Genomic DNA, 16,825 nt, shown 5'->3' with positions numbered 1-16,825 from the left:
TCCTATCCTGAGCTTTCTTACTGCACTTAGTCTAGAAGCCTCACGTAAGTGCTCCTACTTACCCTGCACTGGAGCACACCAGGAACATCATATAAATATGATGTATAATATTACCAGTGTAACCTAGGTGTTCCTAAAGGCTGCCTCAGAGTGGCTGAATTTGTGCAAAAGTCCTCCTTACTAAAGAATAGACCCATTCCAGTGGTAGTGGCACACACCAGTAAGCCTAGCTGCTTAGGAGGCTGAGATCCAAAGGATTTTGGGGAGGGGGGTTGTGTTGGTGTCCTGGGGTTTGGACTCAAGGCCTGGGCATTTTTCCTGAGCTTTTGTGCTCAAGGCTAGAACTCTATCACTTGAGCCACAGCTCCATTTCCAGCTATTTTGGTAGTTCATTGGAATAAGTCTCACAGACTTTCCTACCCAGGCTGGCTCCAAATCCTCAGATCTCATCCTCAGATCTCCTAGCTGAAGTATGAGCCACAGAGTCCCTGTTAGAGGACTGAATTGTAGGACTAGCTCAGGCAGAAAAATAAGAAAGACTACCTTCAAAAAAAAACAGCAAAAGCAGGGCTGGAGGTGTGTGGTTCAAGTGGTAGCACACCAGCCAAACAAGCAAGCTAAGTCAGTGAGTGAAAGGAACTGAGTTCAAACTTCAGTACTGTATCTCCTCTCTCCACCAAAATAGCAGCCCTGACTGCAGTGTTGATGGTCACTGTGTAGCAGACCTCAATGAGTTATTATTCTGAGCATCAAGGCAGAGCTCATCTATTGGCTCAGAACATCCTCGCCTGACCTTCCTAATGCTGAGCTTGAGGCCACTAAGGAGCAGCTGTTCTACAAGAAGGAAGGCAGGCAGGGCAGAAGTTAGTGCGGCCAGGGCATGTGCACATGATCTCCCGGCTGGCGTTTCTGTTGTCAGGCTGCTGCAAAGCTGTTTCACTCAGCATCTTCATTTTCCATCTCTTAGTAGAAGTAGGAAAGATTGTATGCAGACTTGGTAACTTCTCACATTTATGGAAGGACCCAAGAAGGGTCCTTCCTCTCTTATGAGAAATGTGCTACACCTAGTTAAAAAAAAAAAAAAAAAAAAAAACCCTCTCTTCTGTTTCCTGTATAGGCAATTGCACAATGTATCTTCTCTCTTCTTTTGGGAAGTAAGTGTAAATAAAGACACTCTAGGAATGGAAGTGTGCCACAAGAGGCATAGAACCTGCCTAGCAAAAATGAGGCTCTGAATTCAAAACCCAGTACTGAGAGAGAGAGAGAGAGGAAAAAGAGAGAAGAAAGAAAGAAAAGAGAAGAAAAGGAAGGATGGAAGGAAGGAAGGAAGGGGAAGGGAAGGGAAGGGAAGGAGGGAGGGAGGAAGGGAACATTTTGCCCATGGCTAAAACCTCTTCTCCCTCATCCTCAGAAAGTTTGGGAAATGAGGATCTGTGTTGCTACTCCCTGGCATTTTTAGGCACTCTATCAGAGGTCCAAGTGGACCAGGAGTCACATTCACCATCATATGACATGAATCCTGTAACATATTGGTACAGGGATCATATGACAGCATTTCAGGCAAACCACCAATCCAGGAATGAGAGCAATTAGTATTTCCTGTTTATTTATCTTATTTTTTTAGGCTAATCATCTGGTTCTTAGTCTCAAATTCAAATGTTTGCCTTGTATCATTTTTGGTATCCAGAAACAATCCACCAAAATAGATGCCTCTAGTACAACCCGGGGACTCATTAGATTAATTAATTAGTAGTGGTCAATAAACACTTTGAAGTTCTTTTATTAAAGGAGCCACCTAAATCCAAAGTATTATTATAACCAGGTCTAATGAGGTCAGTGGTTTAAAGAGATGGTTTTAAACCATATATAAAGCTCCTCTACCAATTGTTGGCCCAGAAGAAGGTAAGAAAAGGCAGGTGAGTCTACATGCTGGTATTTAAAAGCTTCCTTTATGGTGGTGGTGCCATACTGAGGTCTGGTCAGTTGAAGCCAGAGGCACAGTGATTTACTGACTAATGGATTCATCAGTTGTTAAACCTCTGTTATAAGACGAAGGCCACCATTCTAAAATCTTGACCTACAGGTTGCTGCTTTGGAAGACCTTCTCAGAGAGAGAGGGAAGATTTTTCTCTGGGAGGCTGCAGATGAGGTACGTGCTGGCTTTCTTATATCTTGTAAAGTTTATAGCCCCCTCCCCCTTTTGAATGAAACAGAGAAAAAGAGCTCACTGGGAAGAAACAGAATACAACCAACACCTTCAGTGTGTGTGTGGTGTGTGTATGGGGGGGGGTAGCCTACATAAAATGTGCACAGACTTGTAGCAATATGAAATTGGACTAAAATGAGTTAAAGGTTTATGCATAAAAAAGAGAGTAAGACAAGGAGCCATTTGCTGAGTGAGACTCAGAAAACAATAACCTGAAACTGGAAAAATGGGTATGGAATTAGAAATGACTCCACATTATTTATGTTTAAATCAAAGGAACTTTACCTTTAAAGAAAGTTTTAAAATGAATCACTTTCTATTTCAAACCAGAACACATCTTGTAGGATAAGACCCGCCACCATGCTGCCCTCTGTTGTGTTTTGGGGACTTATGACCCTCATTGGTAAGTCGTTGATTGATGTTTATCATTGTGCTCAGAGAGTTTGTGAGAACTTCCAACATTGTCATGAATCAGATAGAGCTGGAGCTGGGGGCCAGGCTCTGTGGTAGAGTGCTTGCTTAGCAAGTGTGAAGCCTGGATCCCAGTACCAGGGAAAGGAAGGGAGAGGAAGCAGGAGAGACAGGAACAGGGAGGGGGAGAGAGGGAGGGAGGGAGAAAGGGAAGGAGAGAAGAAAGGGGAGAAGGAGGGGAAGAGGGAAGGTAGAGGAAGAGGGAAGGAAAGGGAGAGGGAAAAGGAAGGGTTAGGGAAAGGAAAGGAAGAGGGAAGGGAAGGGAAAGAAGAAGGGAGGGGAGGGGAAGGGAAGAGAGGAAGAGAAGGAAGGAAAAACTGATTATATGCAATGGAAGTATGGGCTTTTCTGACTGCTTGTCCATTAACCAACTGCTTATTTTGGTAATTAAGAGTGTATGGTAGCTAAGCACTGGTGATTCACATCTGTAATTCTAGCTACTCAGGAGGCTGAGATCTGAGGATCACAGTTCAAAGCTAGCCCAGGCAAAAAAAAAAGTCCATGAAAATTTTACTTCTAATTAACCACCACAAAGCCAGAAGTAGAGCTGTGGCTCAGGTGGTAGAACACCAGTCGAGCAAAAAAGCCCAGGGACATCATCCAGGACTTGAGATCAAGTCCAAGAAAGAAAGAGAGAAAGAAGGAAGGAAGGAAGGAAGGAAGGAAGGAAGGAAGGAAGGAAGGAAGGAAGGAAAAAAAGAGAAAGAAGGGAAGGAGGGAGGAAGGAAAAGGAAGAAAAGAAAGAGAAATCTCAGTATGTGGAGTGTAGCCAGGTGCTGAATCCTGTAATCCTAGCTACTCAAAAAGCTGAGTTCTAAAGATTATGGTTCAAAGCCAGTCCAGGCAGAAAGGTTTTATCTGCAATTAACCACCAAGCTGGAAGTAGACTGATGGCTCAATTGATAGAGCTCTAGTCTTAAACAAAAAAGCTAGCACCTATGTCCTGAATTCAAGCTCCAGGACTGGCATGCAAAAAACATGTATGAAATATGCTTCTTGCCAAGCAGGTAAAGAAGATAGCAGTTGGGGGCTGGGAGGATGGCTCAGTGGTAGAGCGCTTGCCTTGCATGCATGAGGCCCTGAGTTCGATTCCTCAGCACCACAAAAGCAAAAGAAAAAAGCTGGAAGTGGCCCTGTGGCTCAGTGGTAGAGCGCAAGCCTTGAGCTGAAGAGCTGAGGGACAGCGTCCAGGCCCAGAGTTCAGGCCCCACGACTGGACCCCCCCCCCCCAAAAAAAAGAAGATAGCAGCTGGAATTCAATATGAATTTATCCACATACTTTCTATCTCATACTTTCTATCTGACAGTGAGCCCACTAGGATTGACATCTTATCAAGAGATACATGGAACTGTACCTTGAAATATACAGAGATAATTATCAAGGCCAGGCAGGAGATAAGAGTTAAGTTAAAATCTCAGGCAAAAACTCTAACCTGGGAGGAATTTGGGAAGAAAAGCTCTCATATCAGCTAGGAAGTTCAGATCTGAAAGCCTGGAGGGAAGACGTTAAGCTTGAAGGAGGGGGCTGGAATGTAGCTCAGTGGCAAAGCGCTTGCTTAGCAAGTGCAACGTCCTGGGTTCAATCCCCAGTACCAAAAAAAGAAAAAAAAGATAAAGTTGAAGGAGGCTTGGTGATTTAATAAAGAAGGAGAGCATCCTCTGGATGGAAGAATAAGAAAAGACACAGAGGCAGATATGCTTGAGAAGTATGTGGGAATAGGTCTGTGTGCCCCAAACAGAAGAGTCCTAAGAGTAGACTGACAACATGGTAAGGGACTTTGAACTAGGAAAGATAGAAACTTAAGCCGAAGGAAATGAAAAGCCAGTGTAAGCAATGTTGAAGTTGTCTTTATTTTAGAGTGGGAATTGAGATAAAAAAAATTTCCAAGTTTAATCCTTGACAGGTGCCAGTGACTCACGCCTATAATCCTAGCTACTCCGAGAGGCTGAGATAGAAGGATAATCGCTTGAAGCCAGACCTGGCAGGGAAGTGCATGAGATTCTTATCTCAATGAACCAGCATAAAGCTGAAGAGGAGCTGTAGCTTAAGTGGTAGCGTGCCAGCCTTAAACAACAACAACAACAACAACAAAAAAAACTCAGGGACAGTGACCAGGCTCTGAGTTCAAGATGGACATGCATACACATGTACAGTTCAATCCTAAATTTAGAAAAGTGAACCTATCTAAAAGCAATAATTTGCATTTACTTGTGGTCAAAAGAAGGCAATATAGCTTTACATTTTTACCCACTTCTAATTGCCAAGTGGGAGCTTTTATATAGCCAGCTATATGAGCTATGATACTATCTGTGTACAACTAACTGATGAGTGAATATAATTTAAAAGAACCTGTGGGGTTGGGTGTGGTGGTACACCCCTGTAATCTCAGCTATTTAGGAGACAATGATAGAAGGATCATGGTCTGAGGTTGGCCCTGGACAAAAGTAGAAGACACTATCTTGGGCTGGGCATGTGGCTTAAGGAATAGAGCACTTGAAAGGTTCTGAGTACAAGTCTTGGGCTTTCGAGCTAGATCCTGGTTCTGAAGATCTGGCATGTGAAGCCCTGGGTAGGCATTTTTAATTAGTTCTCCCTCCACATCACAGTGATAAATATGCTCATAGGTAGTGAGCCAGTCAGCAAGCAGGTACTGAGCCTGTCAATATAAATTAAATAAGATTGCTGGGTACCAGGGGCTCATGCCTGTAATCCTAGGTATTCAGGAGGATGAGATCTGAGGAACGTGGTTCAAAGCCAGACTAGGCTGGAAAATCTGTGAGACTCATCTCCAATTAACCACACCAGAAAACTGGAAGTGGCACTGTGGCTCAAAGTGATAGAGCACTAGCCTTGAGCAAAAGTGCTCAGAGACAACACCCAGGCCCTGAGTTCAAGTCCCATAACCAACAACAACAATATATATATATATATATGTATATGTAATTAAGATTGAAAATAAAAAAGAAATTAAATAAGATAATGAGGATCAGAAAATGAGGTGTGGTATGCTATGTTTTTAATATAGTTGGACAAAAAAGGCTCTCTGATAAGTCATATTTTGTGTATATTAATATTGAACTTGTGTTTACATGCTAAGCATGTAACCACTGATCTATGCTCTTAGGCCCTTTGATAAAGTAGCTTTTATTTATTTATTTTTTTTATTGTAAAGCTACTATACAGAGGGTTACAGTTACATGAGTGAGGTTATGAGTACACTTCCTCTTGAACATTGTTACCCCCTCCATTGTTTTCCCCCTACCATCCCCTCCCTCCCTCCCTTCCCCGAGGTTCTTTTTTTTTTTTTTTTTTTTTGATTGTGATTAAATGATTACATAATTTCAAAGTCACAAGTTCATTCTAACTTCCCTGGAGCAAATTGTCTACCACAGTCTGTAATATATAACAGTGTTCACATGTTATATACCATATTTGTGATCAGCAGCATGAGGATATTTAGTAGTGGTTCAACCAGAGATAAAGTAGCTTTTAAAAAGCCTTTAGCTATAGAAATTTTCAAACATATAAAACAGAAGAATTTATAGTAAGTATTCATACACCCATAATTTTCAACATCTGCCATTTAAAAAAATCTATCCTGCCAGGCATGGGTGGCTCACACCTATAATCCTCTCTACTCAGGAGGCTGAGATCTGAGGATCATTCTTCAAAGCCAGCCCATGCAGGAAAGACCTGAGACTCTTATCTCCAATAAACCACTCAGAAAACCGGAAGTGGTGCTGTGGCTCAAGTGGTAGAGTCCTTAACTTGAGCTGAAGAGCTGAGGGACAGCGTCCAGGCCCAGAGTTCAAGTCCCATGACTGACAAAAAAAAGAAAAAAAGAAAGAAAATATATCCTGCACTCTTGCCTTAGTGTGTGTGTGTGTGTGTGTGTGTACGCGTGCGTGTGTGCGCGCGCGCATGCACGTGTGTGCGTGTGCGCATGTGAGCTGGCACTTGAATTCAGGGTCAAGGCACTGTCCCTTAGCTTTTTGCTCAAGGCTGGCACTCTACCATTTCAGCACACCTCCACTTCTGACCTTTTTTTAATCTATTTTTTTATTGTAAAGATACTGTACAGAGGGGTTACAGTTACATGAGTAAGGTAATGAGTATATTCCTGTTGAGCATTGTTACCCCCTCCTTTGTTTTTTGCCCTATCATCCCTTCTCTCCTCCCCAACTCCTCCCTCCTACTCCCACGAAACCCCGAAGTTGTAAAGTTCATTTTCAACATAGTGTTTTGTACATCTCATTGTTACAATGGGTCAACCTGTATCCTTATTTCAGCATTTTGTCATTTTCCTTCCCCTCCCCAAATTAGAAAAATGTATATACAAGATGCAGGGCACCGACATCAAATACAGTGAAAACAGGGGTTATACCATGGGGGAAGAACATACAAAAGAAACAAACAAAAAAAAATCACACAGTACATTAAAAACAACAGCAACAAAGAAAAAACTTCTTGGGTCCCTATCTTGGGGTTCATTTTGCTTAGCATCATCTTATAGGGTCATATATACATAATTTTTTTACCTTTTCTGCTTGTCCTAGGCATATACTTGTTATTGCAAATAAGGGAAACCATGGGACCTATGTTTCTTTGGGCCTGGCTTACTTCACTTAATATCATTTTTTTCCAAGTCTTTCCATTTCCTAACATATGGGGCAATGTCATTCTTTCTGATGGAGGCATAGAATTCCATTGTGTATATATACCACATTTTCTCGATCCATTCATCTACTGAGGGGCATCTGGGTTGGTTCCATATCTTAGCTATGGTAAATAATTCTGTAATATATGTAGTTGTCCTGGTCGCTTTAGTATGGTCTTGTTTGTGATCACTTGGGTAAATGCCCAAAAGTGTGATTGCTGGGTCATAGGGACCTCTATGTGGAGTCTTTTGAGGAACCTCCATACTGCTTTCCAAAGTGGCTGAACAAGTTTACACTCCCACCAGAAATGCAGTCGGGCTCCCCTCCCCACATCCCCTCCAGCATCTGTTGTTATTAGATTTTTTGATTATAACCATTCTAACCGGGGTGAGGTAGAATCTCAATGTTGTTTTGATTTGCATTTCTTTTATGGCTAGAGAAGTTGAGCATTTCTTCATGTGTCTATTGGCCATTCTTATTTCCTCTTCAGAGAAGTTTCTCTTTAAGTTTTTAGCCTACTTATTAATTGGGCAGTTGTTTCTTTGAGGATTTGTTGTTGGGGGATTTAATTTTTTGAGTTCTAGGTATATTTTAGATATGAGACCCTTGTCCATTGTATGGCTAGTGAAGATCTTCTCCCAATCTGTGGGCTTTCTATTGATCTTGCTAGCTATGTCCTTTGCCATGCAGAAGCTCTGCAATTTCATGCAATCCCATTTGTCCAACCTTTCTTTGATTTGTTGTGTTTCTGGGTCCTTATTAAGAAAATTCTGGCCTGTGCCAAGGAGCCCTAGAGTTTCTCCTACTCCTGTAATGTTTTCAGGGTGTCTGCTTTGACAATGAGGTCTTTGATCCATTTGGAGTTGATTCTGGTGTAGGGCGATATATAAGGATCTAGCTTTAGTTTTCTACAAGTAGTTAATCAATTTTGTCAGCACCATTTACTGAAGAGGCTGTCTTTCTTCCATTCTATTTCCTTAGCTTCCTTATTGAAGATTAGATGGCTATAGGTCTGTGGGCTTATTTCTGGGTCTTCAGTTCTATTCCATTGGTCCTGAGGTCTGTTCTTGTGCCAATACCAAGCTGTTTTGATTACTATGGTTTTGTAGTAGAGTTTGAAATTTGGTATTGATATTCTTCCAACACTGTTCTTTCTGCTAAGGATTGTTTTTGCTGTTTGGGGTCTTTTATTGTACTTGGAAATAATTTTATAGCATAATGTATAGCTCCACCTCTTCTTTCATTTCATATCTCTATAGTTTGTCACCATTGGTTTTTGGCCTCACTTATTCAGCCAGCCATACATTGGTGACATGTGCATTGTTTCCTACTGTTATAAACATAGATGAAAGGAATAGCCTCTTGTACAATTCTCTACAGCAAGGAATGAGACTGCCCACTGTGGTTTGGATGAGTGTTCTCCAAAGGCTCATTTGTTAAACAGTGTCCCTGAGGGGCACTCTTGGGAGATGCAGTGGACCTTTGGGAGGTAAGGCTTTATTGGACATCCTTAGATCATTGAGAACATGCTCTTGTAGTGTATTGGGGAAACCAGGCTCTCAACCATTCCTGACTTGTGATGTAAATGAGGTTTCGCAACAGGACACACTCTCTATAGACTCAAAGCCATGGTGCCTCTTTATCTTGGATCAGAACTTTCCTAAGTGTGTGCTAAAATATACCTCTTTATTTCACTATAGTGACAGAAAGCTAATGAGCACACTGCTTATTAACTCATAGCTTCACCCACAGAATATGCTGTTAAACTTTTGGCTTATTATTAATTGAAGGACTGAAAAATGCTGTCTTTATAATGTTTGCTTTTTATTGAGTAGTTGAACAAAGAGGTTATATTTCTATATTTCCATAATGTTTTAATGTGGCTTTCTCGTTTTCCAAATGTGTTTGAGCATCATTTAAAATATTTAAGGATGGTTTCACTTTTGGCCTATGAACTATTCATATCTCTGATGATACAAATGAAGTGATATTTGAATATACTTGAAGGCATAAAGGCAGCCAATCATGTAGCTATCTGGAGCAATGGTATTCTAGGAAAAATGATCTGCCTACTATGTTAAAGGATGGGAACAGAGAAGAATGGGAGTGAGGAAAGGGAAGGGAAAGTCAAAAAGGAGTAAGGAGACAAATCAGATAGAGTGTGGAGGACACAATACCAACTTGGTGATGATAAAACTATGGAATGTTAAGAGAGACTAGTCTGGCTGAGTGAAGAACAGACTGCAAGAATGGAGCAAAGAGGTCAATTGGAAGCTGTCCTTATAATCCAGATAAACAGTAATGATAATTTGTATTATTCTATTAGCAGAGTAGGGAAAAGGAGTGAACTTCCAACAGATGGTTTCTGTTTTCTGCCTCATTTCCACCCCACATATATCCATTTTACATGTTATTTGTATTATGGTAATCTGTAATCTATTCACTGAGAGTTAGTATCTGAGCAGACAGGTTCAGACTCCTGCAGATATCAAAATCTGAGGATACTCAAGACCTTATAGAGAATGGCCTAGTATTGGCATAGGACCTATGCACATTTTTCTGTACTCCAAACATCTCTTGACGACTTATAATATCCAACATAAGAACAAGGCTCTGCAAATAGTTATTTGCTTAGAAAACAGAAAATTAATCTGTATAAATTCCTTATGGACATAATCTCACTCAATCTTCTGAAAACAATCTATCCCATTCATGCCTTGCAGATGTTTTCTGTGTGTTTCATAGCCACAACTTTGAGGGGCTTAGCAGGTGCCAGTGTGATTGTCGCTCTGTGAATCACACAGAAATCCACAGCTTAGTGTGTAAAATGGCTTTTCTGATGCCTGATTTCTCATATCTTAATTATCATATTTATTTATTATTGATTTATTTGATAATTTCACTGTCTAATTTGCAATTTCGTTTTCGCTATTTGTTCTATATCTAATTCTAAGGCAGTGTGCAGTGTCTTTACACTATTACATTAATTAGAACTACACATGTAGTAAGGAGAGCAAATCCATCTGTGAATAGACATTACTTTCATAGCCAAGTGTGGCAGTACACAACTGGAATTCCAACTACTCAGCAGGCAGAGATAGGGAGACTGTGGCTTAGGCCACCCTAGGCAAAAGTTAGGCAGACTTTATCTTAAAAACAAACTAGGCCAGGCACTGGTGGTTCATGCCTGTAATCCTACCTACTCAGGAGGGTGAGATCTGAGGATCACGGTTCAAAACCAGCCCAGGCAGAAAAGTCCGTGAGACTACCTCCAAGAAACCACTAAAAAACCAGAAGTGGCGTCGTGACTCAAGTGGTAGAACACTTGCCTTGAGCTGAAGCGCTGTGACTCAAGTGGTAGAGCACTTGCCTTGAGCTGAAGCGTGCAGGGACAGTGCCCAAGCCCAGAGTTCAAGCCCCATGAACGACAAAACAAACAAAAAAAACAAACACAAAACAAACTGGGTATGGTGATTCACACCTCTGGTTCTAGCTACTCAGAAGGCAGAGGTGAGAGGATTGCCATCATCTGTGTGGCCCTATGTAAAATAAAACAAACTAAAAGCAAAAGGACTAAAGGTATGTTTTAAGTTTTAGTGTACTTCATCTAGATCCTGAGTTAAGTCCACAGCACCACACACACACACACACACACACACACACACACATTTATATGTTGAGACAATATGTTTTTTACTTTAAATGATTTGTCATAATTAGTTTATTCTAACAAGTATTTATAACTTTAATGTACATATCTATAATCAATGGAATTTTGAGAACAAACTTTTCAAAATTCTGAAAATAATCAAATTTCCTTTATCAAACAGACCTGAACAGAAGTACTCAAATCATACTGAGAGTAAAAATAAGAAGAGATTGTCTTTATAATAATTTTTATTTCTAATTTTATTAACTAGACATAGAAACTTACTTTGTAACATGACATAGAATATGTTTACCTAATTATGACAGTATGCACTTATATGTGGAGGCCCTGGATTCAATCCTCAATGCTGAAAGAAAATAAAAAGTCTGTGACCATTTAATCAAAATCAAGATTGAAGCAAATTTTTGGGGGGAGGGGTCCGGTTGTGGGGCCTGAACTCTGGGCCTGGGCACTGTCCCTCAGCTCTTCAGCTCAAGGCTAGCGCTCTACCACTTGAGCCACAGCGCCACTTCCAGCTTTTTTCTTTTTGCTTATGTGGTACTGAGGAATCAAACCCAGGGCCTCATGCATGCAAGACAAGCACTCTACCACTGAGCCACCTTCCCAGCCCCTAAGTAAATATTTGAGATCTATACAAATGGGTTTTCACAATACTTTGTATGATGTTTTATAATTAAGTGCTGTATTAAAAAGCAAACCCAAAATGTTGGAAGAGTGTGAAGGGATCATTTCTGTTTTGTCTACTGAAGCCAGGTTTATCACACACACACACACACACACACACACACACACACACACACACACAAGTAATTCAGAAGGAAGTCTAAGATCTTTCTCCTTGGTTTTGGTGTATCTTTAGTAGCAGCTCAAGCAGCATTTTCTCACAGATTTCACACAAATGATCATTCTCTGCTCTGCCAGGCACTTCCAGGGCCTCATACTCTTTCACTCATGCCATGAATCCTCGCCTGCATCCTCGCCTGTACCATGGTTGCTACGGAGACATCATGACCATGGAGACCTCTGGGGCCCCCTGTGAGATAAACAATTTGATTAGCTGTGGTAAGTGAGAAAAAATACAACAGACATTTGAATTTTCTCACCAAATTTAGATTCCTTTTCTTAGTCAATTTTGAGAAGGCATCACCATTACTACAAGTAAAAAATATCTAATTTAAAAGTTATTAATAGTTTCCATATATAGAAATAAACACATCTGGGCAATGTTTGGAAAAAAGAGGGAGAATGAAAACAAATAGTTTGTTAGATTGAGTCAGAATTCTGTTTATTTATTACAAGTACTGGGACTTGAACTTGGGGACTGGCGCTGTTAGTCATTATGCTTTTATGCTAGACCCATGAGCCTTTAAAGCAAGCCTCTTGCTCTTTGTCCTTCCTCTCCTTCGAAATCTGTTCAAATACTTCTTCAAGATGTTACCCTGGTTTTAGAGAGCCAGACTGGAAGGAGCCATAAGGTCATATGTAATTCCACACCTTCAAGTCATAGATCAGAGTGTTGAGGCTCAGCAGGAAGGAGCAACTTCAGACACAAAACTAGGAGGTGGCACAACCAGATTAAAGCTGACATTGGCTCAATCCAGTGCCCTCCCTGCAATGGGCATGCCTGATAGAAAGGAGGAAAAGCAGAGCACCAGGGGCACCTGTCCCAGGTTGTGAACCTATCTGACTTTCTTCAATCAGAGATCAGAATGATGGATGTCTGAGAACGGCTGCTCCATGGTATGGGCAGTGGTTAGGGGCTATAGGAAAACTAAGTGAACTTTGAGCAAGGGTCTTCTTCTGGAGAAGAGGAAACTGTCTTTTTTATTGGCTTAGGGATCCGTGGTTCTGAAATGTTTGCTGAGATGGATCTAAAAGCCCTAAAGTCTTACCAGATTGTGATCAAAGAAGTGGGACAAAGATACTGCATCGATCCAGCTGTCATCGCAGCCATCATATCCAGGGAAAGCCATGGTGGAACTGTCCTGCAAAATGGCTGGGACCACAGGGGACTTAAATTTGGCTTGATGCAGGTATGTAGACTTTGTCATCTCCACTTCATCCTTCCTTGCAGAAGAAGCTCAGCCCAAACGGCAAATACTGTGCATTTATGGTGCTTCCAGTCCCCCCAAACAGCCTCCTGTCTGGCTCTAAGGGTTTCAGTACACTTTGATGTGGGATTTTTGTAACATATTTTTGGTATTTCAAGGCTTATCAGTTAGTGGGCATCTCTAAATGTGTTATGTATACCATAACTACAACTGAGCAATAAATACGCAACGTACTTCAATTGGGAAAATTTCATCCATATGAGTTGTACGATTATATAATTAAGTCCTATGTGAACCCATATTTTCCTCTTGATTAATTGAAGGAAGGAGGTCCAAGAAACCTGAATATTTTCTCTCAGGTTGTATTTTAAATCCCCTGTAGAAACTCAAGCTTCTAGACTTCACTGTTAGAAATAAAAGTTGTTGGAATTTTTTGTTTATTTTTGAGACTGGATCTCATTATGTAGCCTCGGCTGGCCTTGAAGTTATGATTGAAATTATGATCTGCCTTCTGCCTTGGCCTCCCAATGCTGGGGTTACAGGCATACACTTCTATGACTGTCTAGAAACAGATTTTTTAAACACTTGTATTATTATATTTTTAAGTAGTTGTACAAAGAAGTTCCCATTCTACAGAACAGAATATGAGTACAAAGTGTCTGACAACATTGTCACCCATCCCTCCTAACCCATCCCTTCTCTCACTTTTTTTAAAAAATCGAGATTAGGTGATTACATAAATTTCACATATTTCACCGTATTGCGGAATAGTGATACTTAAAGTCACAAACACATTTTAACCTTCACAAGGCAAATTGTCATTATCATAGTCTATAAAGTCTGTGAATTCTATGGGCTTTGACAATACAAATAAATTATTTCTTCCACATCAGGTGATGATTACATTTCTTTCCTTTTGCTTAGTGTAGGCTGTTCCTTCTTTCCCTCTCATTCCTCCCTTCCAATTGCTGTCTTTGGGTTGCTTCCTTCTTTTTCTTCTATGTCCAGTGCAGCTGATGGGCCCCTTTGTTGTATGTTGTTCCATTTCCCACGTATTCTAGAAACAGACTTTTGTTTAGTTTAATTTAATTTATTTATTTATTTCTCAGTTGTGAAGCTAGAACTCTGGGCCTGGGCGCTGTCCCTCAGCTCTTCAGCTCAAGGCTAGTGCTCTACCATTTTGAGCCACAGTTCCGTTAGAGACTTTTATTTGAATTAGCTAGATAATTGTTTTCCACTACAAATGTCTAGACTTTGAAACAACTTATTCCCTCTTCTTCCTCTTCCTTTTCTTCTTGTGTATTTGGAGGCTTAGCTAAAACCAAGCATGTCCATTTTCCCCAAACTTTACTTTGTTTCTCTGACTCTCTTCTTTATGAAAGACAAACCAGTAGGATTGACATTGAGTAGGATTGACTTTGGGTGAGGGGAGATAAAAAGATAGATGTCCCTGGGTGTCGGTGGCTCACACCTGTAAGCTAGCTACTCAGAATGTTGAGATGTGAGGATCACAGTTTGAAGTCAGACTGGGCAGAAATGTCCCCATGAGACTCTATCTCCAACAAACCACTCAAAAACCATTAGTAGAGCTGTGGCTCAAAATGATGGAGTGATATCCCTGAGCTAAAGAGCTCAAGAACAGTGCTCAAGCCCTGAGTCCAGGCTCCATGATCAGAAAAAGAAAGAAAAGAGGAAAGAAAGAAAGAAAGGAAGGAAGGAAAAGAGAGAAAGAAAAAAAAGGAAGGAAGGAAGAAAGGGAAGGAGGGAAGGAGGGAGGGAGGGAAGGAAGGAGAAAGAAAGAGAGGGGGAGGGGAAGGAAGGAGGAAGAAAGGGAGGAAGGGAGGAAGGAAGGGAGGGAGGGAGAGATGTGTCAGGCCAAGTCTGTTAGATTGAATGAAAGGAGGAGAAATTAAGAGCAGCAGAAAACTGTGTTACCTTGTCCAGATGCTGACATTATTGTCTGAATTTTCTAGCTTGATAAACAACTTTACCATCCAGTTGGTGCCTGGGACAGCAAAGAACACCTTTTGCAGGGCGTTGGGATTCTAGCAGACAAGATAAAGGCGATCCAGAGAAAATTCCCCACGTGGAGTGTGCCTCAACACTTAAAAGGTAGGGCTCTTTTGGCTTCAAGGGGCAGGAATGACATGATGAAATCTCAGATGTGTCCTGAGAGCACCTGGGAGCCTTCCTACTGGGTCAGCCATGGCTAGCAGGACTTGCTGCAGTAGCAGTCTCAGAACCATAGTTACTTTGAGTGGTCTGCCTTCATCAACTTCTTAAGTCTATGTAAGATGTGGGAGTTGCTGGTATCATCTATTGAGTGGTGTCTTGATAGTTAACAGTAGTTTAAGTCAGTATATTAACCTTCTTCTCATAGGGTTTTCCATGATACAAAAAGCTATTAACCGTTTTCTAAATGGTCTGAATAAACTTTTGCTCTGTGAGCAGTCTCCAGTCTTTGAGTACCCTGAGAAGCCCAGTGGAAATTTCTGTTTGGCTGAACATAGGATTTCTCCCCCTACAAATTTTTACAAATTTGCTTTTTCTTCTATAGTTTCTGTGACTTTGGATATGTGTGTGTGTGTGTGTGTGTGTGTGTGTGTGTGTGTGTGTGTATGAATGCATGTATGTATGTATGTGTCTGAGTGAATTATTGAATAAAGGAGAGACTATCACAATTTCATACTAAAGAGTTACCGGATATCTCATTCTTCCAGGTCTACACTACATACAAACCAAAACTGGCCATTGTAGAGAGAAAAAGAAAGAGGAGGGAGAAAGGGACAGAGGAAATCAGAGAGAGAAAGCAGGGGAGGGGGAAGGGAGAACAAACAAATTAGAACCTTTCTAGTGATTATTTTTTGTCATGGGCCTGAACTCTGGGCCTGGGCGCTGTCCCTCAGCTCTTCAGCTCAAGGCTAGCGCTCTACCACTTGAGCCACAGCACCACTTCTGGATTTTTTTCTGCTTATGTGGTAAAGAATCAAACCCAGGGCCTCATGCATGCAAGGCAAGCACTCTACCACTGAGCCACCTTCCCAGCACCTTTCTAGTGATTCTTAAAACATCTTTTTAGGAAAGGAAAAAGGGAAAAAAGAATTTGGGACTGTTTACTTTGGGAGATTTTTCTGGGGGTGGGGTTTGAATATCGTGGAAATGTTTATATCTTATTTCTACTGTTAGCTAATATTGGAGTGTAAACCTCTGTATTTCATTTCAGGTGGTCTCTCTGCCTTCAAATCTGGAATTGACACCATTGATACACCCATGGATGTAGATGCTGACTTAGTTAGTGACATTATAGCCCGAGCTAAATTCTTCAAAAAGCATGGTTTCTAGGCAAAGAAGCACTGTAGGTGAGCCACATGAATAGGGTACTCAGTCCTTCTTTAAAAGTTTGATATCAACATATTGTGCCCAATATTGCCAAGAAATGACTTAAATCATGAAATGAAATTTGTTTCTTAATCATCTTAATGAAAGCACACACACACACACACACACACACACACAGAGGCTGCTGGAAATGTAGCCTAATGACAGAACACTTGCCTCCAAAGTGCAAGGTCCCATCCCAAATCCCACAAGGAAAAAGAAAGAAAGGAAGGAAGGAAGGAGAAAGAAGAGAGAGAAAGAGAGAAGAGAGAGAGAATCATCATCCTATTTCACAATATGGCATTCATAGAATGTACAGAGACATACATATAATTGTTTTGTAGTCAATATGAATGCCATGGCCACAATTCTACCTCTTCCAGTAAGGCC

At 41.0% G+C, this 16,825-nt stretch overlaps 1 protein-coding gene across 1 annotated transcript; it reads left to right on the top strand.

Annotated features, from left to right (window-relative positions):
* The first annotated feature begins 2,566 nt into the window (after positions 1-2,566).
* Lyg2 (lysozyme g2) lies at positions 2,567-16,399 on the top strand. The gene is made up of 5 exons (XM_042695551.1): positions 2,567-2,609; positions 11,928-12,068; positions 12,843-13,039; positions 15,031-15,169; positions 16,281-16,399. Exons 1-5 carry the CDS (start codon positions 2,567-2,569, stop codon positions 16,397-16,399), a joined length of 639 nt encoding a protein of 212 aa, XP_042551485.1.
* The last annotated feature ends 426 nt before the right edge of the window (positions 16,400-16,825 follow it).

The sequence above is a fragment of the Dipodomys spectabilis genome, unplaced genomic scaffold (genome assembly GCF_019054845.1).
Source record: "Dipodomys spectabilis isolate Male_0828 unplaced genomic scaffold, ASM1905484v1 ptg000187l, whole genome shotgun sequence".
NCBI lineage: Eukaryota > Metazoa > Chordata > Mammalia > Rodentia > Heteromyidae > Dipodomys > Dipodomys spectabilis.
The sequence above is the reverse complement of the archived record's forward strand: the minus strand, read 5'-3'. Positions and strand labels throughout refer to the sequence as shown.

Excerpts from the sequence above, each read along its gene's own strand:
- Lyg2 (XM_042695551.1), top strand. The coding sequence starts at position 2,567 with ATGCTGCCCTCTGTTGTGTTTTGGGGACTTATGACCCTCATTG. Across the intron at positions 2,610-11,927 it reads GGGACTTATGACCCTCATTG|GCACTTCCAGGGCCTCATAC; the intron begins GTAAGTCGTTGA and ends CTGCTCTGCCAG. Across the intron at positions 15,170-16,280 it reads TGTGCCTCAACACTTAAAAG|GTGGTCTCTCTGCCTTCAAA; the intron begins GTAGGGCTCTTT and ends ATTTCATTTCAG.